Raw genomic sequence first — 27279 nt, forward strand, 5'->3', positions numbered from 1 at the left:
CTGTACTGACCTCGCCTTCTGGATGGTAGCGGGCTGAACAAGCAGTGGCTCGGGTGGTTGTTGTCCTTGATGATCTTTATGGCCTTCCTGTAACATCGTGTGGTGTAGGTGTCTTGGAGGGCAGGTAGTTTGCCCCCGATGAAACGTTGTGCAGACCTCACTACCCTCTGGAGAGCCTTACGGTTGTGGGCGGAGCAGTTGCCGTACCAGGCGGTGATACAGCCCGCCAGGATGCTCTCGATTGTGCATCTGTAGAAGTTTGTGAGTGCTTTTGGTGACAGGCCGAATTTCTTCAGCCTCCTGAGGTTGAAGAGGCGCTGCTGCGCCTCCTTCACAATGCTGTCTGTGTGGGTGGACCAATTCAGTTTGTATGTGATGTGTATGCCGAGGAACTTAAAACGTACTCCCCTCTCCACTACTGTTCCATCGATGTGGATAGGGGGGTGTTCCCTCTGCTGTTTCCTGAAGTCCACAATCATCTCCTTAGTTTTGTTGACGTTGAGTATGAGGTTATTTTCTTGACACCACACTCCGAGGGCCCTCACCTCCTCCCTGTAGGCCGTCTCGTCATTGTTGGTAATCAAGCCTACCACTGTTGTGTCGTCCGCAAACTTGATGATTGAGTTGGAGGCGTGCGTGGCCACGCAGTCATGGGTGAACAGGGAATACAGGTGAGGGCTCAGAACGCACCCTTGTGGGGCCCCAGTGTTGAGGATCAGCGGGGTGGAGATGTTGTTGCCTACCCTCACCACCTGGGGGCGGGCCGTCAGGAAGTCCAGTACCCAGTTGCACAGGGCGGGGTCGAGACCCAGGGTCTCGAGCTTGATGACGAGCTTGGAGGGTACTATGGTGTTAAATGCCGAGCTGTAGTCGATGAACAGCATTCTCACATAGGTATTCCTCTTGTCCAGATGGGTTAGGGCAGTGTGCAGTGTGGTTCAGATTGCATCGTCTGTGGACCTATTTGGGCGGTAAGCAAATTGGAGTGGGTCTAGGGTGTCAGGTAGGGTGGAGGTGATATGGTCCTTGACTTGTCTCTCAAAGCACTTCATGATGACGGAAGTGAGTGCTACGGGGCGGTAGTCATTTAGCTCAGTTACCTTAGCTTTCTTGGGAACAGGAACAATGGTGGCCCTCTTGAAGCATGTGGGACCAGCAGACTGGGATAGGAATTGATTGAATATGTCCGTAAACACACCAGCCAGCTGGTCTGCGCATGCTCTGAGGGCGCGGCTGAGGATGCCGTCTGGGCCTGCAGCCTTGCGAGGGTTAATACGTTTAAATGTTTTACTCACCTCGGCTGCAGTGAAGGAGAGTCCGCATGTTTTCGTTGCAGGCCGTGTCAGTGGCACTGTATTGTCCTCAAAGCGGGCAAAAAAGTTATTTAGTCTGCCTGGGAGCAAGACATCCTGGTCCGTGACGGGGCTAGTTTTCTTTTTGTAATCCGTGATTGACTGTAGACCCTGCCACATACCTCTTGTGTCTGAGCCGTTGAATTGAGATTCTACTTTGTCTCTATACTGACGCTTTGCTTGTTTGATTGCCTTGCGGAGGGAATAGCTGCACTGTTTGTATTCGTTCATGTTTCCGGTCACCTTGCCCTGATTAAAAGCAGTGGTTCGCGCTTTCAGTTTCACGCGAATGCTGCCATCAATCCACGGTTTCTGGTTTGGGAATGTTTGTGAGCATTTCTCCTTTCCAAGATAATCCATCCACCTGACAGGTGTAGCATATTAAGAAGCTTGTCTAAACAGCATGATCAGTTTTGTCACACAACACAATGCCACAGATGTCTCAAGTTTTGAGGGAGTGTGCAATTGGCATGCTGACTGCAGGAATGTCCACCAGAGCTGTTGCCAGAAAACTGAATGTTAATTTCTCCACCATAAGTCAACATTGTGAACAGAGTGCCCCATGGTGGCGGTGGGGTTATGGTATGGGCAGGCATAAGTTGAGGACAACGAACACAATTGCATTTTATCGATGGCATTTTGAATGCACAGAGATGCACATGTTTGGGATGCTCTTGATCGACATGTACTACAGCGTGTTCCAGTTCCCAGCAAATTCCAGCAACTTCGCACACCCATTGAAGAGGAGTGGGACAACATTACACAGGCCACAATCAACAGCCTCATCAACTCTATGCGAAGGAGATGTTTCACATTTGCATGAGGCAAATGGTGATCACACCAGGTAATGACTGGTTTTCTGATCCATGCCCTTGCCTTGTTTTTAAGTTATTTGTGACCAACAGACGCATATCTGCATTCCCAGTCATGTTAAATCCATTTAGGGCCTAATGATTTTATTTCAATTAACTGATTTCCTTATATGAACTGTAACTCAGTAAAGTCTTTGAAATTGTTGCATGTTGCGTTTATATTTTTGTTCAGTATATATGGATTTGACTGAGCATTTATCTGTCTCCCTCCGTGTGTGTGTGTGTGTGTGTGTGTGTGTGTGTGTGTGTGTGTGTGTGTGTGTGTGTTAGTCTCCAGATATAAGAACCACAACTCCCATGAACCAGTGCTTCAGTCACATGATGGCTTTACTGATTTATACTGTAGAGACAGACTGAGACAGTTGATGTAACCTGCAAATTCTGGTCATCATATTTGACACCATGCTACACAGAAATACAGTAGAAGAACACACAATCCAAACAACAACAATATTTGCTGAAGCAATTTCTCGTGACCATCATTCCAAATCCTGTGTTGTGGACATTGGAACTACGTGAGAAGCATGAAGTTCATGGCTAGCACTGAAGTAGGTAACATCTTATCACAGGGGTGTTTTTAGTCAAAACTAAATAAGAATGGTCAAAGGGGAGGACAGAAGTAGGCCTACACACAGTGTGCAGGAGTCTCTTGAACCATTTTAGAACAAAATAAGAACATCAACAAAAACACAGTAACACAAAAGATTCAAGTCAAAGGCCTTACAAGAGGAGTGTGGCCTATATCTCAGACACATGGCCTGTTGTGTTGTGTTTCACCTACACTTGCTTGAGGCAAGTCTAGGGTGTTCCAATATCATCAGTGTACGTGTGTGTGTGTCTGTGTGTGTCTGTGTGTGTTTGTGCAAGCGTGTTTCAGAGTGTTCTTAAATGTTTGGCCTCAGTGACTAGAGAGTGTTGCAATAGTGTTGCTTGGTTACTGTTTATCACTCCTTTGATTGGCCCACTTATACTTCCTGCTCTGTATCACAGGGTTGAAATGATGGACTCCCATGTTTCAAACTCTCCCCTTCGCTCTCTAATTTACCCCCCTTTCCTTCCATATCATCCCTGTCTCTCCCGGCCCTTTCCTTGTTTCCCTCCATCCAATCCCTCTCTCTCTCCACTCCTTCGCTGTTCCCAGTCCCCTCCTCCTCTCCACCACTGGCAGGGATCTCAGTCGTGAGGTCATTGTCGTAGTCTGTTATCAGGAATGTGGGCTGTATGTGAGAATAGAGTCTCACCAGCTCTTCATCTTCATCATCATCACTGTTCCTGGTGGCCTCTTCATCCCCCAGGAAGCAGTCATCATCCCCGATAGAGGCTGTCTCAGGGCTGCGGGTGGAGGGTCTGCGCTCCTCAGGGTACCATGGTTGTCCTACCTGCTCTGGGCAGGTGATGGTCAGTACAGGGGTATGTGTTTGCCCTGGGGTGGGTTTAGGTGGGGGTGTCCCTACCCTGTCCTGCTCTGGACAGGGTGGAGTAAGTAAAGGTGTGTGATTATATCCTGTACATTCAGGATTGTGTATCGGGTCTGGAGTAGGTGAGAAAGGGAGAGGTGTGGTAGGTGAGGTAGGAGGGGGTGTGGGGTGAGGGGGTGAGTTGATCGGAGTGGGAGGAGGTAAAGGTGTGTGTACCTGCTGATGGTTAGGTGAGGTAGGTGTCTCTTCTACCTGAGTGTGTGTACCTATTGGATCTGCAACAGGGGAGGGGTGTGTAGCTAAAGGCGAGTCTGTCTGATCCATGGTAGGTGTAGGTGATGGGTGTAGGGGTGTACTAGAGCTGGAGTTGCCCAGGAGTTGTGTGGATGTCTTGAGTAGTTCAGGTGTGATGATTGTAGCAGGTGTATGGGTGGAGTTGGCTAGTATAGGCTGGATGTAGGTTGTTGAGGGTGTAGCTATGGGTAAAGTGTTGAATGGAGAAAGGTCCGAGTCTGCAGGTGTGTAAATGCTCTGACCGCCCAGTAGCTTGGAGGTGGAGGTGGAAGTGCTTAGACCCTCCTTTTTGAACTTCACCTCATCAAGGACTGGCATGGGGCTACTGTGACCCACCTGGGGAGAAAAGATACAAATCGACATGGCTGACTGACTGTCTCACTGATACACTATGTGATGTTAGCTCACTTGCTCCTTTGCCTATTAACTCACCAGTTGGAAAGGTCTCACACACACACACACACACACACACACACACACACACACACACACACACACACACACAACACACACACACACACACACACACACACACACACACACACACACACACACACACACACACACACACACACAGGGACTCACCAGTTGGAACCATTGTAATCTCTAGACCAGCAGGGTAGATCAAACAGAGAGACGCACAGGTCAGTGCACAGGACTAGAATGTCTAAATGTTAGAGGTTAAAAGTTAAAAGGGTAGGGGTCAGGGTGAAGTGTCAGTATATCTCACCACATTGGGGTGTTTTCCCTGTGCTATACAGCCCCTGTCCTCTGGGTCCTTCAGTCCTCTGTATGTCCGGAGGACATGCTGCAGTGCATACAGAGCGCAGCCTAACAGAGTCAGTCCCAGGATGACCACACCCATAGCCTTGCCTACAGCACAGCTACCATGGAGACGCCCGTCCCCCAATGGGCCCTGAGGGACTGCACACACATACAGTACCTGTCAAAAGTTTGGACACACCTACTCATTCCAGGGTTTTTCTTTATTTTTTAAAACTATTTTCTATGTTGTAGAATAATAGTGAAGACATCAACACTATGAAATAACACATATGGAATCATGTAGTAACCAAAAAGCTTCATGAGCTAGTCACCTGGAATGCATTTCAATTAACAGGTGTGCCTTGTTAAAAGTTCATTTGTGGAATTTCTTTCCTTCTTACACCCCAAGGGTGTGTAAGGGCTATTTGACTAAGAAGGAGAGTGATGGAGTGCTGCATCAGATGACCTGGCCACCACAATCACCCGACCTCAACCCAATTGAGATGGTTTGGGATGAGTTGGACCGCAGAGTGAAGGAAAAGCAGCCAACGAGTGCTCAGCATATGTGTGAACTCCTTCAAGACTGTTGGTAAAGGTAAAGCTGGTTGAGAGAATGCCAAGTGTGTGCAAAGCTGTCATCAAGCAAAGGGTGGCTACTTTGAAGAATCTCAAATCTTAAATATATTTGGATTTGTTTTACACTTTTTTGGTTACTACGTGATTCCAAATGTGTTATTTCACAGTTTTAATGTCTTCACTATTACTCTACAATGTAGATAATAGTAAAAATTAAGAAAAACCCTTGAAATAGTAGGTGTGTCCAGACTTTTGACTGGTACTATATGCACACTTACACTGAGAGCAAGTACGACCACACAAAATGTAATTGTGTGTGTGTGTGTGTGTGTGTATGTGTGTGCGGCTGTGTTACCTATTTGTCCTTCATACAGCACCTCCACCTTTATGAGAGCCGTGGCCATGTCACCTGACTCCAGATCCACAGCCACTACCTGCATGATATCATCATCATCATCACCACCAATTTAGCTTGTCCATCATTACGTTGTTCTCTCAAATATTGTTCTGTCCAATCAAAGCCCACCTTCAGACTGTGTTTCTGTGATGGCCGTAACTGATTGGTCCTGGCGATCAGAAGCCCCTCCTGTGTGATGTGGTAAAACTCTGTGTGATTGGACGAGGACCTCAGGGAGTAGTGCATCTTGGGATTAATCCCCTACCAATTAAGGGAAGAGAGAGTTGAAGTTACAGAATATTACACGATGCATAGTCCAGCTGTGTGTATGAGCGTGTCTGTGTGTGTGTGTGTGTGTGTGTGTGTGTGTGTGTGTGTGTGTGTGTGTGTGTGTGTGTGTGTGTGTGTGTGTGTGTGTGTGTGCATACATCAGAGAAGTCCCTGTCCTGTATCTGTAGCAGCAGCACGGTGTTTCCGTAAGTGTTGACCAGTGAGGCAGGGCTGTTGCCTTCAGTGACAAAACCACGGTATTCGGCCCGACCAAACTGGGGAGGAAAGCGGTTGACAGCCACAACACGGATCACAACTGTGGCAACTGAGTACTTCCTAGGGTCATTCCTCTGGTACGCCTGAGGAGGGGGAGAGAGTTTTCAGTTATTTAGAGTCTCTGTAGTCGTGTGTGTGTATGTGTATGTGTATGTGTGTGTGTGTGTGTGTGTGTGTGTGTGTGTGTGTGTGTGTGTGTGTGTGTGTGTGTGTGTGTGTGTGTGTGTGTGTGTGTGTGTGTGTGTGTGTGTGTGTCTCACCATGACCCGTAGGCGTAGTGTGGGTGTCAGTAGTCTGTTCTCTACTTCTTTCATCAGACGCACCTCCCCTGTCACCTCATCCATCACAAAACGCCCATTATCAGCCCCTGACAACATATATTGTCAACAGTGATGGGGAGTAGTGAACTACATGTAGTTAAACTAGTAATATAGCTACATTTTGCAGGAGCTTGGTGGTAGTTGAACTAAATTCAAATCTAGGTAGTGTTTTCAGTATTTAATTACTCTTTTTGCCAAGTATCAGTGTACCTAACTACTGGAACTACACACATTGTTTTGCAAATATTTAATTACATTTGGGTGAAGTTGGCAATCATTTCCTTTATTGGCTTCAGACCTGCCTAAAATTCTCACTTACAACATCATTTTTGTGTTTAATAGGCTAAATTGCACATTCTGCTAACATATGACCCCAAAGTGATCTGTCCTTGCAATTTGTAGTCTGTGACATAACAGATTTACATATGATAATTTTTCATCAAGTCGTTTGGATGTAGTGAACTACTTTTTCAGAGTAACTTTAGTTAAGTAGGGTAGCCTAGTGGTTAGAGTGTTGGGCTAGTAACTGGAAGGTTTCAAGTTCAAATCCCCAAGCTGACAAGGTACCAATCTGTCATTCTGCCCCTGAACAGGCAGTTAACCCACTGGTCCTAGGGCATCATTGACAATAAGAATTTGTTCTTAACTGACTTGCCTAGTAAAATAAAAAGTAACTATAATTTTCTTAAGAGTAGGTTTAGTTTAGCTTAACTTTTTCCCGTGTGAAGTAATTGGTAGCCTTCTAAACTATACTGTTTATAAACTCCCAATACTACGTTGCATTTCATTCTGAAGATAAACGATGGTGGTTTGTATGTGTGTGTTGTACCTGACAGAATGCTATAGCTGAGAGGTGAGCTGAGGCCTCTGTCTCCATCCACAGCATTGATCGGCCCAGGAGAGAAGTCCAGCAGAACATCCTATAACAGGGACAACATTAACAGAATACATCAGTCCCTAACCCCTACCACCAACACCTAACTCTAACCCTGGGCACTAACCTGTTCGCCTTCTGTGATGTTAACCGTGTAGACGGGGTTGCTGCAGACACGATTCGATTGGTCATTAGAGGGGGGCATGCACGGCAGGAATTGTGGGTACTGGTCATCTCCGTCCAAGATATTCACGGTCAGGATGGCACTAGTGTTGAACTTCTCCACAGTGTTCATCTCCTACACACACACACAAACACTCACACAGGCACACACACACACACACACACACACACACACACACACACACACACACACACACACACACACACACACACACACACACACACACACACACACACACACACACAACACACACACACACACACACACACACTGTATATCAGACTGAGATATTTGTTCCAGTCATACAATCTGATTGGTTAAAGGTGTGCATTATTCACAAAATATATCAAGCAGATGGTAGGCACAGTCAAGTTTTTCTGTAACTATAGGCTAGGTGCATTTATGGTACCGAAGCATATATGGTGATCTTCAGTTGTGTTTTAGTCTCGTAGTCCAGAGGCTTGGCCAGTATCACCTCTCCACTGTTAGGGAGATCCACTCTGAAGTAGGCGGCATCAGGCTGGAACAGAGACCACACACAAATACTGTACTCACTCATTTCAATGCAGAAGTATTTTTTATTTATTTGATACAGTAAGGAGATCTGGTATTTATTTAAGTATAAAACTTTATTGATACAGTACCGAGGTCTGGTCGATGGAGTACATTATGGTGTCGCCATCTGCATCTGTGGCCTGGACTGTAAACACCACTGACTTCACCTCAGCCAGCTAGACATGGACATCAAGCAAAAATCGTCTTCAGTTTAAGTCTGTGCGTGTGTGTGTGTGTGTGTGTGTGTGTGTGTGTGTGTGTGTGTGTGTGTATGTGTGTATGTGTATATGTGTGTATATGTTTGTACTGTATATGTGTGCGCACATGAGCATGTATGTAGTGTAGCATACTTACCTCACTGATGCTGCGAGGCTGTATGGTGCTCTCCACAAACTCAGGAGTGTTATCATTCTCATTCAGAATCTCCACCATGATCCTGTACTCACTCTGAAAACACACACACACACACACACACACACACACACACTTAGAAGTTTTGTATCCATAGCAATATCACTTTGGTATAAAGGACAAATATATTTCCAGATATGTACAGTCCCTACCTGCACAGTGTCCTCCTCATAGCAGGTCAACGCTGCCATCAGGACTGGGCCCTGCACCTGAGACACACACACACACACACAACATATATAATGCTTCATATCTGCACATGACCCTGCTGAGTGTTGTTCTTTGAGTCAACTAAACCAAGACAGAACCCTGTCATCATTGTGATGAAGTTGTGATAACGTTTTTACCTCCCGGTCCAGAACTCTATCCAATGGGGCATTGAGTTTGATGCTCCGCCTTTCTAGGAAGAACCAATCAGCGTCCTCCCCAGTTAAGCTCCAGACAACATCATTGGCTGTCAGCTCAGTTTTGAGCTCAGCGATGAGTTCTCCTATCATGCTGTTCTCTTTGACCTTGGAAAACACATCATGGCCCTCCAGACATGGGTTCCCTGACAATCAGACAAGCTTGTGATTAGCAGAGTAGCCAATCAGACAAGCCTATGATTAGCAGAGTAGCCAATCAGACAAACAGTTTGATGTGATTGATTAGGATCCCCATGGCAACAGCTAGTCTTACATGACAAAAAAGAGATTACAGACAAATGTTTTTATAATTTCCATATATTTAAAAACATGAACATGTAGTGTGTGTGTGTGCATCTATCAGTTACATGTAACAGTATCATTTTAGACCGTCCCCTCGCCCATACCCAGGCGCAAACCAGGGACCCTCTGCACACATCAACAACAGTCACCCTCGAAGCGTCGTTACCCATCGCTCCACAAAAGCCACGGCACTTGCAGAGCAAGAGGAACTACTACTTCAAGGTCTCAGAGCAAGTGACGTCACCGATTGAAACGCTATTTAGCGCGCACCGCTAACTAAGCTAGCCGTTTCACATCCGTTACATACATATACATGTCAGTACATACACACAACAAGTAGGTCACATGGGGGAGAGGCGATGTGCCGTGAGGTGTTGCTTTATTTGTATTTTGAATCCAGGTTTGCTGTTCACTTGGGCTATATAAGATGAAAGGAAGTTCCATGCACTCATGGCTCTATATAATACTGTACGTCTCCTTGAATTTGGTATGGACCTGTGAACTGGGAAAAGACCCCTGGTGGCATGTCTGATGTGGTAAGTGTATGTGTCAGTGCTGTATGTAAGTTGATTATGAAAACAATTTGGAATTTCCATCACATTAATGTTTCTTATAAAAACCAGAAGTGATGCTGTCAGAATTTCCTCAACCCTTAGCCAAGAGAGACTGGCGTGCATAGTATTCATATAGCCCTCTGATTACAATGAAGAGCAAGAAGTGCCGCTCTGTTCTGGGCCAGCTGCAGCTTAACTAGGTCTTTCTTTGCAGCACTTGACTACATGACTGGACAATAATCAAGATAAGATCAAATTAGAACCTACTGGACTTGCTTTGTGGAGAGTGATGTCAAAAAAGCAGAGCATCTCTTCATTACAGACGGACCTCTCCCCATCTGTACAACCATTGAATCTATATGTGTTGTACATGACAGTTTACAATCTAAGGTAACACCAAGTAATTTAGTCTCCTCAACTTGTTCAACAGCCACACCATTCATTACCATATTCAGCTGAGGTCTAGAACATAGGGAATGAATTGTACCAAATACAATGCTCTTACTTTTAGAGAACCATTACTGGCAATCCATTCCAAAACTGACTGTAGCACTTGGTTAAGTGTTTCAGTGACTTCATTAGCTGTGGTTACTGATGCCATATATATGGTTGAATCATCAACATACATGGACACACATGTTTTGTTTAATGCCAGTGGCAGGTCATTGGTAAAAATAGAAAATATGAGGGCCTAGAGAGCTGCCCTACGGTACACCACACTTTACATGTTTGATATTAGATAAGCTTCCATTAAAGAAAACCCTCTGAGTTCTAGTAGCTAGATAGCTCTGAATCCACAATATGGCAGAGGTTTTTCATTTAACCTTTATTTAACTAGGCAAGTTAGTTAAGAACAAATTCATATTTACAATGACATCCTACCAGGGAACAGTGGGTTAACTGCCTTGTTCAGGGGCAGAATGACAGATATTTACCTTGTCAGCTCCGGGATTCAATCCAGAAACATTTTGGTTACTGGCCCAAAACTCTAACTACTAGGCTACCTGCCTAGTGGTAAGAGGTTGAAAAGCCATAACACAAACGTTTTCTCAACAACAGGTTATGGTCAATAATATCAAAGGCTGTACTGAAATCTAACAGTACAGCTCCAACAATCTCCTTATTATCAATTTATTTCAACCAATCATTATTTGTGTCAGTGCAGTACATGTTGAGTGCTCTTCTCTATAAGCATGCTGAAAGTCTGTTGTTACTTTGTTTACATAGAAATAGCATTGTATTTGATCAAACACAAATCTTCTCAACAGTTTGATGAGAGCTGGCAGCAAGCTGATAGGTCTGCTGTTAGAACCAGTAAAGGCCACTTTACCACTCTTGAGTAGAGGAATGACTTTGGCTTCCCTCCAGGCCTGAGAACAAAGACTGTCCTCTAGGCTCAGATTAAAGATACAGTATGACAGATAAAAGTGTCTATAGACTCAGCTATCATTAGCTTTCCATCTAAGTTGTCAATGCCAGGAGGTTTGACATTATTGATCGATATTGATTTTTTGTCACCTCTCCCTCAATAACTTTACAAAATTCAAAACTTACAATGCTTTTCTTTTATTAAATTATTAAAATAATTGACAACATCTTATCTTCTTAACATCTTGTGATGAATAAGCCATCTGATTCGATGAAAGATGGAGTTTAATTAGTCTTTCTGTCCATAATTTAATTTAAAGTATATAATTGATCTTGGCTTCATAATACAGTTTATTCTTCTTTTTGTTGAGTTTAGTCACATAATTTCTTAATTTGCAGTAAGTCAGCCAGTCAGATGTGCAGCCAGACAAGTTTTTTGACTTGTTGAACCTTTTAGGAATAAGCCACACAGGAACAACAAGGAACACAATTTCTACTGACAACAAACACATCGTATAGGTATTTATAGGTTATTTCACATCATAGATTTAAATCAATAAAAAGAGACATTCTGGCAAAGCAATAATGACACACAGATCTACAGCAAGGGAGAAGCTTAGCGGAACGATGGGTGCATTTGGGTGCGTATGCCAAACATATGCCGGTACTTACAATTTTCTCCTCTCACAGTTTGGTCTAAACCAGGGTCACCACTCCCATCCTCCAAAGACACGCCATCTTCTACAATGGTAAAGAGATGCCCTGAACAAACCAAAACAGTCAACCTCTATACACAGCTTAATTGGAAACTCCGCCCTTAATTAATTACGACGTGGAACACTTGCTGCTGGCATGCCAGCCGACATCAACAAAATACTACAAATTACAAAAGTCGAAAGTTTACATACACCTAAGCCAAATACATTTAATCTCAGTTTTTCACATGTCCTGACATTTAATCCTAGTAAAAATTCCCTGTTTTAGGTCAGTTAGGATCACCAGTTTATTTTAAGAATGTGAAATGTCTGAATAATAGTAGAGAGCACGATTTATTTAAGTTTTGATTTATTTATTTCATCACATTCCCAGTGGTTCAGAAGTTTACATACACTCAATTAGTATTTGGTAGCATTGCCTTTAAATTGTTTAACTTGAGTCAAACATTTCGGGTAGCCTTCCACAAGTTTCCCACAATACGTTGGGTGAATTTTGGCCCATTCCTCCTGACAGAGCTGGTGAAACTGAGTCAGGTTTGTAGGCCTCCTTGCTCGCACACGCTTTTTCAGTTCTGCCCACAAATTTTCTATAGAATTGAGGTCAGGGCTTTGTGATGGCCACTCCAATACCTTGACTTTGTTATCCTTAAGACATTTTGCCACAACTTTGGAAGAATGCTTGGGGTCATTGTCCATTTGGAAGACCCATTTGCGACCAAGCTTTAACTTCCTGACTGATGTCTTGAGATGTTCAATATATCCACATACTTTTCCTTTCTCATGATGACATCTATTTTGTGAAGTGTACCAGTCCCTCCTGCAGCAAAGCACCCCCACAACATGATGCTGCCACCCCTGTGCTTCACGGTTGGGATGGTGTTCTTCGGCTTGCAAGCCTCCCCTTTTCCTCCAAACATAACGATGGTCATTATGGCCAAACAGTTATTTTTTATTTCATCAGACAAGAGGACATTTTTCAAAAAAAAAATTATAGCGGTTTTGGAGCAGTGGCTTCTTCCATGCTGAGCGACCTTTCAGGTGATGTCGATATAGGACGCATTTTACTGTGGATATAGATACTTTTGTACTTGTTTCCTCCAGCATCTTCACAAGGTCCTTTGCTGTTGTTCTGGGATTGATTTGCACTTTTAGCACCAAAGTACGTTCATCTCTAGGAGACAGAATGCGTCTCCTTCCTGAGCGGTATGATGGCTGCGTGGCCCCATGGTGTTTATACTTGTATACTATTGTTCGTACAGATAAACGTGGTACCTTCAGGCATTTGGAAATTGCTCCCAAGGATGAACCAGACTTGTGGAGGTCTACCATTTGTTTTTCTGGGGTCTTGGCTGATTTCTTTTGATTTTCCCATGATGTCAAGCAAAGTGGCATTGGGTTTGAAGGTCGACCTTGAAATGCATCCACAGGCACACCTCCGATTGACTCAAATTATGTCAATTAGCCTCAGAAGCTTCTAAAGCCATGGCATTATTTTCTGGAATTTTCCTAGCTGTTTAAAGGCACAGTCAACTTAGTGTGTGTAAACTTCTGACCCACTGGAATTGTGATACAGTGAATTATAAGTGAAATCATCTGTCTATAAATAACTGTTGGAAAAATTACTTGTGTCATGCTCAAAGTAGATGTCCTAACTGACTTGCCAAAACTATAGTTTGTTAACCAGAAATTTGTGGAGTGGTTGAAAAACGAGTTTCAATGACTCGAACATAAGTGTATGTAAACTTCCGACTTCAACTGTACTATATAATTCTGTAGTAAACTGTAGTATATTGTAGAATCCTATACTCCATGCTGTAGCATACCTTGATTGTGTAGTGCTCGCTTTATAATGTTTTTGTGTACTGGAGAATACTATACTACACACTGTAGTATCCCTCGATCGTGTAGTGCTTGCTTTATAATGTTTTTGTGTACTGGAGAATACTATTCTACACACTGTAGTATCCCTCGATCGTGTAGTGCTTGCTGTATAATGTTTTTGTGTACTGGAGAATACTAATCAACACACTGTAGTATCCCTCGATCGTGTAGTGCTTGCTGTATAATGTTTTTGTGTACTGGAGAATACTGTACTACACACTGTAGTATCCCTCGATCGTGTAGTGCTTGCTGTATAATGTTTTTGTGTACTGGAGAATACTATTCTACACACTGTAGTATCCCTCGATCGTGTAGTGCTTGCTGTATAATGCTTTTGTGTACTGGAGAATACTATTCTACACACTGTAGTATCCCTCGATCGTGTAGTGCTTGCTGTATAATGTTTTTGTGTACTGGAGAATACTAATCAACACACTGTAGTATCCCTCGATCGTGTAGTGCTTGCGTTATAATGTTTTTGTGTACTGGAGAATACTATAATACACACTCTAGTATCCTTCGATCGTGTCGTTGTCACGTTCTGACCTTTATTTCCTTTGTTTTATATTTATTTAGTATGGTCAGGATGTGAGTTGGGTGGGCAGTCTATGTTTGATTTTCTATGATTTGGGATTTCTATGTTTCGGCCTAGTATGGTTCTCAATCAGAGGCAGGTGTCATTAGTTGTCTCTGATTGAGAATCATACTTAGGTAGCCTGGGTTGCACTGTTTGTTTGTGGGTGATTGTCTATGTTGATGGCTTGTTTCAGCGCAGCTTGCATTAGCTTCACATTTGTTATTTTGTTTACTGGATTTGTATAGTGTTTCTGTGTTCAGTTTTTTCTTTAATTAAAACATTTAACATGAACACATATCACGCCGCATTTTGGTCTTCCGATCCTTCTCGCCTCTGCTCTTCAGATGAAGAGGAGGACAACCGTGACAGTCGTGCTTGCTTTATAATGTTTTTGTGTACTGGAGAATACTATACTACACACTGTAGTATCCCTCGATCGTGTAGTGCTTGCTTTATAATGTTTTTGTATACTGGAGAATACTATACTACACACTGCAGTATCCCTTGATCGTGTAGTGCTTGCTTTATAATGTTTTTGTGTACTGGAGAATACTATACTACACACTGCAGTATCCCTTGATCGTGTAGTGCTTGCTTTATAATGCTTTTGTGTACTGGAGAATACTATACTACACACTGTAGTATCCCTCGATCGTATAGTGCTTGCTTTATAATGTTTTTGTGTACTGGAGAATACTATACTACACACTAGTATCCCTCGATCGTGTAGTGCTTGCTTCATAATGTTTTTGTGTACTGGAGAATACTATACTACACACTGTAGTATCCCTCGATCGCGTAGTGCTTACTTTATGTTGTGGTGATTTTATATGTACTGCATGTCCTCCCCTAATAAGGTTGCCAGGGAAACACGTATTTATAATTGTTTGTGTTGTTTATCTGCGTCAAACAAGCAAACCTAATCCTATAACTTTAATAAACTGATCTTGTACTTTATATCTGCCTGTGTACTGATTCCCTTTAATCGGCCTAGAACCTGCATCTAACATTTATTGTTACAATTGTTATAAAAATGTATATATTTTTAAAAGGTATTGTTTGGTCCGTTGCATTGCTCAGAACTGACCCAACTCAATAGGTGGCCTGTCACGAACCTGTGTGTCTTATGTTCTGATTCAGTTGTTCCTCTCGCTAAACAGTAAGTGGCATAGTCTGGAAGTTGTGCCATTTTAGCTAACCCTAGTCAGCAGGTGTTACTACAATATACTACAGTCGAGGGTGCAAAACACTATGTTGAGGATTGATTGGGCTCATTGATTCAAGTTGAAAAATAAATGCTGTACTCATGGAATGGCATGCTTTGAGCACTACTGAAAAGTGCTATTTACATGTGAAAAATGAATGCCATATATGCTGCAATTGCTATTGGCCTATTGTTTACCTTTTTGTTGGTGACACATTGATATCTTCATAATATGCAACAAAAACAAAACGGTCGCCCCGCCTCTGTTTTGGTAAAGAGCTGAGGGAAAGGCATGGAGAAATGTAACCACTCTGTGATTAATAGACAGAGCTATGAAAGCAAGGATATCCATGATATCAGCATGATTGTTTTAACCATGTTATGAGGCTATACAGTGTTTGTTTACATATACAATGTTTACAAACATTGGAGGTAAACAAGCTTATATTTTGGAGTGTGACAGTTGAACTGAGCTCATGAGGCATTTACAAGTCATATTCTTCAAGAATCAAGGGACATACAGTATATATTCAGTACCAGTCAAAAGTATGGAAACACCTACTCATTCAAGGGTTTTTCTACATTTCTACATTGTGGAATAATAGTGAAGACATCAAAACTATGAAATAACACATGTGGAATCATGTTGTAATCAAAAAAGTATTAAACAAATCAAAATATATTTTAGATTCTTCAAAGTAGCCACCATTTGCCTTGATGACAGCTTTGCACACTCTTGGCATTCTCTCAAACAGCTTCATGAGGAATTATTTTCCAACCGTCTTGAAGGCGTTCCCACCCTTTTTGAGCACTTGTTGGCTGCTTTTCCTTCACTCTGAGGTCCAACTCATCCCAAACCATCTCGATGTGGTTGAGGTCAGGTGATTGTGGAGGCCAGGTCATCTGATGCAGCACTCCATCACTCTCCTTCTTGGTCAAATAGCCCTTACACAGCCTGGAGGTGTGTTTTGTGTCATTGTCCTGTTGAAAAACAAATTATAGTCCCACTAAGCGCAAACAAAATGGGATGCTGTATCGCTGCGGTAGCCATTCTGGTTAAGTGTGCCTTGAATTTTAAATAAATCACAGACAGTGTCACCAGCAAACCACCCCCACACCATCCCACCTCCATGCTTCACGGTGGGAACCACACATGCAGAGATCATCCGTTCACCTACTCTGCGTCTCACAAAGACACAGAGGTTGGAACCAAAAATCTCAAATTTGGACTAATCAGACCAAAGGACAGATTTTCACCGGTCTGATGTCCATTGCTCGTGTTTCTTGCAAGTCTCTTCTTATTATTGGTGTCCTTTAGTAGTGGTTTCTTTGCAGCAATTCGACCATGAAGGCTGGATTCACACAGTCTTCTCTGAACAGTTGATGTTGAGATGTGTCTGTTACTTGAACTCAGTGAAGCATTTATTTGGGCAGCAATCTGAAGCTGGTAACTCTAATGAACCTCTGCAGCCAGTTTCATCATAACGCTTGATGGTTTTTGCGACTGCACTTGAATAAACTTATAACGTTATTGACATTTTCCGGATTGAATGACCTTCATGTCTTAAAGTAATGATGAACTGTCGTTTCTCTTTGCTGATTTGAGCTGTTCTTGCCATAATATGGACTTGGTCTTTTTCCAAATATTGTCACGTCGGTATGAAGGATCAGGAGACAGGCGCAGGAATGCGTAATAGGGGTTTTTATTTCCCAAATTACAGCGTGCCTTGTAAAGGCACGGGGATGAAGACCAAACAAACACGTATACAAAACACAGGGTAGAAACCCAAACAAAAGAGTAAGGAGTACCTTGAATAAATACAGAGTCGCACAATGATTATCACATGGGACGAGACCCGTAATCATCTACACAATATACGTGGCACGAAAGCTAAAACAACAGAGCACAGGTACTCACACGAACCAATGGACATTGTAACAATAATCGACAGGACAATGGTGAACAAAGGGCACACTTATACAATTACTAATCAAATGGGAATAGGGACCAGGTGTGCGTAATGACAGTTCCGGAGGCATCCGTGACAAATAGGGCTATCTTCAGTATACCACCCCTAACACAACTGATTGGCTCAAATGCATTAACTTCTTGGTGACAGGGGCAGTATTTTCACGTCCAGATGAAATGCATTCCCAAATTAAACTGCCTGTTACTCATCCCCAAAAGATAAGATATGCATATTATTAGTAGATTTGGATAGAAAACACTCTGAAGTTTCTAAAACTATTTGAATCATGTATGTGAGTATAACAGCAGGAGAAACCCAGAGGAAAAACCCTTCAGATTGTTATTTTTGAGGTCACTCTCTTATCAATGAGCTTTCATTGGGAATCCAGATTTCTAAGGGACCTTCTTGCAGTTCCTACCGCTTCCACTGGATGTCATGAGTCTTTAGAAATTGGTTGAGCTTTTTCCTTTGTGTAATGAAGAAGTAGCCCTGTTCAAAACGAGGGTCACTTCAAGTGTACTGTTTGTTAGACGCGCGTGACCAGAAAAGTAGCGTCAGATTGTTTTCTTCCTGTATTGAACCCAGATCATCCCGTCTTCAATTTGATTGATTATTTACTTTCAGAAATACCTAAAGTTGTATTACCAAAGTAGTTTGAAATGTTTTGGCAAAGTTTACAGGTAACATTTGAGATATTTTGCAGTCACGTTGCGCAAGTTGGAACCGGTGTTATTCTGAATGAAGCGCGCCAAATAAATGGACATTTTGGATATATATGGACGGAATTAATTGTTGGAGGAAATTATAGTTGAAATGATTAATTATGTATACATTCCAATCAGGACTGACTAGTCCAAATGCTATTATGTACTGTACATGATGAATTTTCTCTCTTGCTCCCATTCCCAATTGTATATAATATAGTCAGGAGTTTAGTAACAATGAAGGTCTGTTCCTTTGTACAAATGAATGAACTATCTCCAGATGGCAGGGACGGACATTCTCCAGACTGTCTAGAATGCTGATTTATACTGACTGACCTTGACTTCAGGCGAGGAGGGAAGGCTCGAGAACTATAGGGCCTCTCTACCGGTGTCATGAAAGAGATAGAACATTTAGAAAACGCTGACGTCATTTTCGGTTTATAACCTGTGGAAAAATGTGTATGTGGCAGTACTCACTTGAATTAAACGCTGTTACCTGACTTTTAAGACTGGTCTCGATCTATTTCATGCATAATTAATGAATTTACAACTCATTAATGAAATAGAGAGAGTGCGAATTTGGTTTTGGCTACAAAACATATAGGAATTTAGAATTCCTCAAACATTAATCTAACAAAAGGACCATTTGTGTTGTTTATGGGACATATTGGAGTGCCAACAAAAGAAGCTCATCAAAGGTAAGGCATGAATTATATTTTTATTGCTGCGTTTTGTGTCGCGCCTGCAGGGTTGAAATATGGTTTCTCTCTTTGTTTACGGAGGTGCTATCCTCAGGTACTAGCGTTTTTACCGAAAAGCCTTTTTGAAATCTGACATGTTGGCTGGATTCACAACACGTGTAGCTTTATTTTGGTATCTTACATGTGTGATTTCATGAAACGTAGATTTTTGTGGTAATTTATTTGAACTTGGCGCTCTGACTTTTGGCCAGGTGGGACGCTAGCATCCCACATATCCCAGTGAGGTTAAGAAGGGAAGAAATTCCACAAATGAACTTTTAACAAGGCACACCTGTTAATTGAAATGCATTCCAGGTGACTAGCTCATGAAGCTGTTTGAGAGAATTCCAAGAGTGTGCAAAGCTGTCATCAAGGCAAAGGGTGGCTACTTTGAAGAATCTCAAATATAAAATAGATTTGGATTTGTTTAACACTTTTTTGGTTACTCTAGCACGGCCAATACGAGGAGCTGCGATGTGCGTGCTATGCATGCGCACTGGGGACATCGTGCGCATCACTGCATAACACAGTGCCTGCCCGGTCAACCTCTCTCCACGATAAGCATGAGGCACTGCCGGAGTCGCCCTTCACTCCGGCGCTGCCGGAGTCGCCCGTCTATTCGGGGCTCGCTGCAAGGGTCGCCTGCCCGAGGTCGGCGGCGGGGGTCACCGCTCCAAAAGCGCCACTTAAGTGGGCCAAGACTATGTTGGAGTGCCAGAGCTGCCACCGCAGACAGATGCACACCCAGACCCTCCCCAATGGGTTTAGGTTTTACGGGTACTGTCACGCCCTGACCGTAGATTGCTTTGTATGTTTCTATTTTTAGTTTGGTCAGGGTGTGATGTGGGTGGGTATGCTATGTTTTGTTCTATATTTGTATTTCTATGTGTTTTCTGTCTCTGTCTCTGTACCAGACAGGACTATTTCGTTTGTTCCGTTTTTGTTATTTTTGTTCTAGTGTTCAGTGTAATTAAAATATCATGAACACTTACCACACTGCACCTTGGTCCTCTCCTTCTTCCACCTCAAACAGTCGTTACACTTATAAATGCCCTATGAGCTTAGTTCAACTGTCACATTCCACGAGAGCCCAAACTTTTGACTGGTACTGTATATATATGTACATACAGTGCCTTGCGAAAGTATTCGGCCCCCTTGAACTTTGAGACCTTTTGCCACATTTCAGGCTTCAAACATAAAGATATAAAACTGTATTTTTTTGTGAAGAATCAACAACAAGTGGGACACAATCATGAAGTGGAACGACATTTATTGGATATTTCAAACTTTTTTAACAAATCAAAAACTGAAAAATTGGGCGTGCAAAATTTTTCAGCCCCCTTAAGTTAATACTTTGTAGCGCCACCTTTTGCTGCGATTACAGCTGTAAGTCACTTGGGGTATGTCTCTATCAGTTTTGCACATCGATAGACTGACATTTTTTCCCATTCCTCCTTGCAAAACAGCTCGAGCTCAGTGAGGTTGGATGGAGAGCATTTGTGAACAGCAGTTTTCAGTTCTTTCCACAGATTCTCAATTGGATTCAGGTCTGGACTTTGACTTGGCCATTCTAACACCTGGATATGTTTATTTTTGAACCATTCCATTGTAGATTTTGCTTTATGTTTTGGATCATTGTCTTGTTGGAAGACAAATCTCCGTCCCAGTGTCAGGTCTTTTGCAGACTCCATCAGGTTTTCTTCCAGAATGGTCCTGTATTTGGCTCCATCCATCTTCCCATCAATTCTAACCATCTTCCCTGTCCCTGCTGAAGAAAAGCAGGCCCAAACCATGATGCTGCCACCACCATGTTTGACAGTGGTTATGGTGTGTTCAGGGTGATGAGCTGTGTTGCTTTTACGCCAAACATAACGTTTTGCATTGTTGCCAAAAAGTTTAATTTTGGTCTCATCTGACCAGAGCACCTTCTTCCACATGTTTGGTGTGTCTCCCAGGTGGCTTGTGGCAAACTTTAAACGACACTTTTTATGGATATCTTTAAGAAATGGCTTTCTTCTTGCCACTCTTCCATAAAGGCCAGATTTGTGCAATATACGACTGATTGTTGTCCTATGGACAGAGTCTCCCACCTCAGCTGTAGATCTCTGCAGTTCATCCAGAGTGATCATGGGCCTCTTGGCTGCATCTCTGATCAGTCTTCTCCTTGTATGAGCTGAAAGTTTAGAGGGACGGCCAGGTCTTGGTAGATTTGCAGTGGTCTGATACTCCTTCCATTTCAATATTATCGCTTGCACACTGCTCCTTGGGATGTTTAAAGCTTGGGAAATCTTTTTATATCCAAATCCGGCTTTAAACTTTTCACAGCAGTATCTCGGACCTGCCTGGTGTGTTCTTTGTTCTTCATGATGCTCTCTGCGCTTTTAACGGACCTCTGAGACTATCACAGTGCAGGTGCATTTATACGGAGACTTGATTACACACAGGTGGATTGTATTCATCATCTTTAGTTGGATTGGATCATTCAGAGATCCTCACTGAACTTCTGGACAGAGTTTGCTGCACTGAAAGTAAAGGGGCTGAATAATTTTGCACGCCCAATTTTTCAGTTTTTGATTTGTTAAAAAAGTTTGAAATATCCAATAAATGTCGTTCCACTTCATGATTGTGTCCCACTTGTTGTTAATTCTTCACAAAAAAATACAGTTTTATATCTTTATGTTTGAAGCCTGAAATGTGGCAAAAGGTCGCAAAGTTCAAGGGGGCCGAATACTTTCGCAAGGCACTGTATATAAATATATATAATTTATAACTCCAGAAATGGATGTAGCAACTACATATTGCCCATTTAAGTATATCAAAAGTCTGCAAGTTTGAGCATGTGTCCATTAGGCACATGGATATATATATTTTTTATCAGCATGAATTAGATTGAGCACTAAAAGCCCCACTGTTATTCCATAGGCTAGGATCCGCACTATGCAGCTGTTGCCAGAGCGCAATTTTTACTGGCCGTTTACTGGTTTCAAAAACAATGATTGATAGGCAGCTTAAACTTCTTGATTTCAACCATTATTGGGAACAAATACACATTTAGATTTGTGAATAGATAAATGAGAGAGCAGCAGAATGATTCGCATCAACATGCCCCCATTAACATCGACGGAGCTGTAGTGGAGCGGGTCAAGAGTTTCAAGTTTTTGGTGTCCACATCACCAATGAACTATCATGGTCCAAACACACCAAGAAAGTTGTGAAGAGGGCACGACAACACCTTCAGGACTACCTGCCCTCCAGGACACCTACAGCACCCAATGTCACAGGAAGGCCAAAACGATCCTCAAGGACAACCACCACCCGGGCCACTGCCTGTTCACCCCGCTGCCATCCAGAAGGTGAGGTCAGTACAGGTGCATCAAAGCTGGGACCTTGAAACTGAAAAACAGCTTCTATTTCAAGGCCATCAAACTGTTAAAAAGCCATCACTCGCACAGAAAGGCTGCTGCCTGCATTCAGACTTGAAATCACTGGCCACTTTAATAAATGGAACACTAGTTACTTTAATAATGACACTTTAATAATGTTTACATATCTTGCATTACTCATCTCATATGTATACACTGTAGTTATACTATCTATTGCATCTTAGCCTATGCCGCTCTGTCATTGCTCATACGTATATTTATATGTATATATTCCTATTTCATTCCTTTCCTTACATTTGTGTGTATGAGGTATTTGTTGTGGAATTGTTCAATATTATTTGTTAGATTTTGCTGCACTGTCAGAACGAGAAGCACAAGCATTTCACTACACTCGCAATAGCATCTGCAACCATGTGTATGTTACCAATAACATTTGATTTGATTTACATTGACCACCCCCTTTCCCTTTGTTTAAACACTGCTGCTACTCGCTGTTTATTATCTATGCATAGTCACTTTACAAATTACCTCGACTAATCTGTAACCCCGCATGTTGACTTGGTACCGGTACCCCCTGTAAATAGCCTCGTTATTGTTATGTCATTTTCTTGTGTTAGTTTTTTATTTTATTTATTGACTTTATTTTGTAATTATTGTCTTCTCTATTTCTTGAACTGCGTTGTTGGTTAAGGGCTTGTAAGTAAGTACATCATGGTAAGGTCTACCTACACCTGTTGTATTTGGGGCATGTGACAAATAAAATTTGAATTGATTTGATTTTTGTAATCCCTCACATGTAACAGATCACATGTTTATTTAACTAGGCAAGTCAGATAATATATATATATTTTTTTTACAATAACCGCCTACCCTAGCCAAACCCTCCCCTAACCCGGATGACACTGGGTCAATTGTACTCAACCATGTGGGACTCCGAATCACGACCGGTTGTGATACAGCCCGGGATCGAACCAGGGTCTGTAGTGACGCCTCAGACCACAGAGCCACTCAGTTACTCCCCAACCCTGATTGTCACATACAGGCATGTCTGCAAAAACACTACAGTGAATACTATAGTATACTACAGTCATGTTCGCAAAACCACTATAGTGAATACTACAGTCATCTCTACAAAAGCACTACAGTAAATATTACATTGAACACTATAGTAAAGTCCACAAAAACACTAAGTGAATACTAGAGTATATACTGTAAATATAGTAATACTACAGTATTTAGACCATAGCATACTATCGTATTTTTTTATGTGGGATGTTACACAAATAAACACACGCGCGCACACGCGTATAAGTACGAGCATGCGCACGTGCACGCACACGCACACGCACACACAATTAAACAGAATGCTATCCTGCCTCCTTACATGGGGTTTAGATGTAGACAGTCAGGTTTAGATAATAGTAAGGTTGTGGTGATGGATTTTACCTGTGGCACTGAGGGGAATGAGGATGAGTAGTGTGGACCAGAGTAGGACCCTCCACCTCCACAGACAAGACCTCTGCTGCTGCATCACTACAGCCTCAACCAAACACCAGGTTCCAGTCCCAGCCCTTAGCACTGTATCTAGAACCAGACCTTCCTTAGCACAGCTCCAAGTTCCGGTCCCAGTCTCTCACACCACCACCCCTAACCTGGAATAAGAGAAAGAGAAGTGTGGTAAAATAAGAGCCATCTTGTTGTTAAACAACCAAACAGTTTTGCCGCTGTCACTGAGCAATGCTAAGCTATCTATGACTAGCTAGCTGTCTGTATTGACATGGGTGTAACTTAAATGAGTGAAGCTAGGCTAACTATTGCTAGCTATCTGTGCTGTATTTATTGACATAAGCAAGCTGTCATTGAACAATGTTATGATAGCTACAACGAGCTGTCTGTCTGACTTACTGGCCACTGAGCAATGCTTAGCTAACTATGGCTAGCCAGATGTCTGTATTGACATGGCTGTAACTGAAGGATGCTAGGTTAATTATGGATAGATTGCTGTCTGTTATGTCATGGTGGTCACTGTGACTGAGCAATGCTAGGCTAACTACCTAGCATTCTGTATTGACATTACTTAGTTATCTGTTGTTTCGTGTCCCTCACCTTTTCACATGACACTTTCTTTAGTGTGATTACTTTGCTTTACTTTACAAATTAGCATTGGTCAAATTGGGATTATTGGTCCTACTTCTCTTACCAAGTTAAGGTCTTTAATAAAGTGTTAATTGATTAAAAACAAAAAAACTATGTTTTAAGTGAGAAGTAGGCATTGGTCTCAAGCTGAAAAAGAAAGGAAATTCACAAGCATCACAATGTCTACTCCACCCATGCTCTACCAAGGTTTTCCAGCACACAGCCTTGACCGACTACAGTAGCTATGTTGGTCTATTGTACTTCAAACAATAGTGTATGCAGGTCGCTCTTGGAACTCTAGGGGCAGTATTGTCATTTTTTGAGAAAAAAAAACGTTCCCGTTTTAAACAGGATATTTTGTCAGGAAAATATGCTAGAATATGCATATAATAAGACAACTTTCGATAGAAAACACTCTAACGTTTCCAAAACTGTAAAGATATTGCTGTGAGTATAACAGAACTGATATTGCAAGCGAAAGCCTGAGAAAAATACAATCCGGAAGTGGCCCAGGTTTTGAAAGCACTGCGTTCCAATGACTCCCTATTTGGCTGTGAATGTACCATCAACGAGCTTACACTTTCTACGTATTCCCCAAGGTGTCTACAGCATTGTGACATAGTTTTACACATTTATGTTGAAGAATAGCTGTAGGCAAGCACATTGCGTAAGTGGTCACATGGTGGCTCCGAGAGAGATTCTCCCATAAAGTACAGAGGTAGCCATTACTCCAATCGGTCCTAGAGAAAAACGAATTGTCCCGACGGATATATTATGGAATAGATATTAGAAAAACACCTTGAGGATGGATTCTAAACAACGTTTGCCATGTTTCTGTCGATATTATGGAGCTAATTTGGAGAAAAAAATTGCCGTTGTGGTGACTGCAATTTCCGGGCGATTTCTCAGCCAAACGTGAAGAACAAACGGAGCTGTTTCACCTACAAAAATAATAGTTTGGGAAAAAATGAACTTTGGCTATCTACCTGGGAGTCTCGTGAGTGAAAACATCTGAAGTTCATCAAAGGTAAACAATTTAATTTGATTGCATTTCTGATTTCCGTAACAAGGTTGCCTGCTGCTAGCAAGGCATAATGCTATGCTAGGCTATTATTAACTTACACAAATGCTTGTCTAGCGTTGGCTGTAAAGCATATTTTGAAAATCTGAGATGACAGGGTGATTAAAAAAGGCAAAGCTGTGTCTCAATATATTTCATTTGTTATTTTCATGAATAGGAACATTTTCTAGGGATATTTATGTCCGCTGCGTTATGCTAATTAGTTTCAGGCGATGATTATGCTCCCGCATGTGGGTTTGGGAGTCGCTACCTTCTCAAACAGCCTAATTCATATTCTTAATGTAGGTGGTCCCAAAATGATGTGATTTGTACCGCATGCAAGTTAAAGTATTGGATTCTTCACATACCACACTAATCCAACTCCACTACCTTTTCAAACTTTTTTATGATATGAAAACAAGCCTTGCTTTTATATTTACAAGACCATCAAGCATGATTTGTCGAGATGTTTGTCTTGTTGTGATGTGGTGAATGCCTGTATTTCCCTAAACCTTTTTATTTAGTCAATAAGAATAACATTATTTCATCTTATTTGTCATAAGAAACTAGCTCCCTGGTGTACAGAAAATACCCGAGCCCTGAAGCAAGCTTCCAGAAAACTGGAACGGAAATGGCGCTACACCAAACTGGAAGTCTTCCAACTAGCTTGGAAAGACAGTACCGTGCAGTACCGAAGAGCCCTCACTGCTGCTCGATCATCCTGTTTTTCCAACTTAATTGAGGAAAATAAGAACAATCCCAAATGTATTTTTGATACTGTCGCAAAGCTAACTAAAAAGCAGCATTCCCCAAGAGAGAATGGCTTTCACTTCAACAGTGATAGATTCATTAACTTATTTGACAAAAAGATCATGATCATTAGAATGCAAATTACGGACTCCTCTTTAAATCAGTGTACTTCTCCAAAGCTCAGCTGTCCTGTATGCACAACACTGCCAGGACCTAGGCTCAAGGGAGACACCCTGTAATGTTCTGAGTGTAGTGGGTGAGAAGTCAGGCGCAGGAAGCAGAGAGTTCAGGGGAGTGCTACTTTAATGCACCAAAACGGCGAACATAAGCCAACCCCACGAAAACACAGGGCGTATAACAAAACAAACGCCCCAAACAGGGGGACTTAAACTGTCCAGCAAAACCCACGAAATGGGAAAACACGTAACCCACAGACGTGTACACAAGTTACACAAAACAGAATGTCACAATAATTAATCCCGCACAAGGAACCAGGTGGGCCGGCTGACTAATAAAGCCTCACTAATTATACACAACTCAAAACAGGTGCACTCAATAAACACATAAGGAGGGGGAGAAAATAATCAGTGGCAGCTAGTAGGCCGGCGACGACGACCGCCGAGCGCCACCCGAAGGGGAAGGGGAGCCACCTTCGGTCGGAGTCGTGACACACCCAAGGTTTAAATACGATATCTCTTGACACATTGATGAAAATAATCATGGCCTAAAACCTTCAAGCTGCATACTGGACCCTATTCAAACTAAACTACTGAAAGAGCTGCTTCCTGTGCTTGGCCCTCCTATGTTGAACATAATAAATAGCTCCCAATCCACCGGATGGTGTAACAAACTCACTAAAAGTGGCAGTAATAAAGGCTATCCTGATAAAGGCAAACCATGACCCAGAAAATATAAAAACTATAGGCCAATATCGAATCTCCCATTCATATCATTTTCTTTTAGAA

At 42.3% G+C, this 27279-nt stretch overlaps 1 protein-coding gene across 1 annotated transcript in view; it reads right to left on the reverse strand.

The window, feature by feature from the left end:
* Positions 1-3189: 3189 nt before the first annotated feature.
* The window catches only part of LOC135508809 (cadherin-related family member 5), a 34704-nt gene continuing 10614 nt past the window's right edge, over positions 3190-27279 (reverse strand). Inside the window, exons 2-16 of the mRNA XM_064929021.1 lie at positions 11866-11934; positions 8912-9114; positions 8717-8773; positions 8508-8600; positions 8243-8329; positions 8008-8118; positions 7542-7712; positions 7370-7460; positions 6481-6587; positions 6103-6303; positions 5804-5935; positions 5633-5711; positions 4667-4860; positions 4522-4542; positions 3190-4272 (exon numbers count right to left, since the gene is read on the reverse strand). Of these exons, the coding sequence (XP_064785093.1) occupies positions 3190-4272; positions 4522-4542; positions 4667-4860; positions 5633-5711; positions 5804-5935; positions 6103-6303; positions 6481-6587; positions 7370-7460; positions 7542-7712; positions 8008-8118; positions 8243-8329; positions 8508-8600; positions 8717-8773; positions 8912-9114; positions 11866-11934 (2699 nt within the window). The remainder of the gene's footprint in view (positions 4273-4521; positions 4543-4666; positions 4861-5632; positions 5712-5803; positions 5936-6102; positions 6304-6480; positions 6588-7369; positions 7461-7541; positions 7713-8007; positions 8119-8242; positions 8330-8507; positions 8601-8716; positions 8774-8911; positions 9115-11865; positions 11935-27279) is intronic.

This window comes from Oncorhynchus masou, chromosome 22 (genome assembly GCF_036934945.1).
Source record: "Oncorhynchus masou masou isolate Uvic2021 chromosome 22, UVic_Omas_1.1, whole genome shotgun sequence".
Classification (NCBI taxonomy): Eukaryota; Metazoa; Chordata; class Actinopteri; order Salmoniformes; family Salmonidae; genus Oncorhynchus; species Oncorhynchus masou.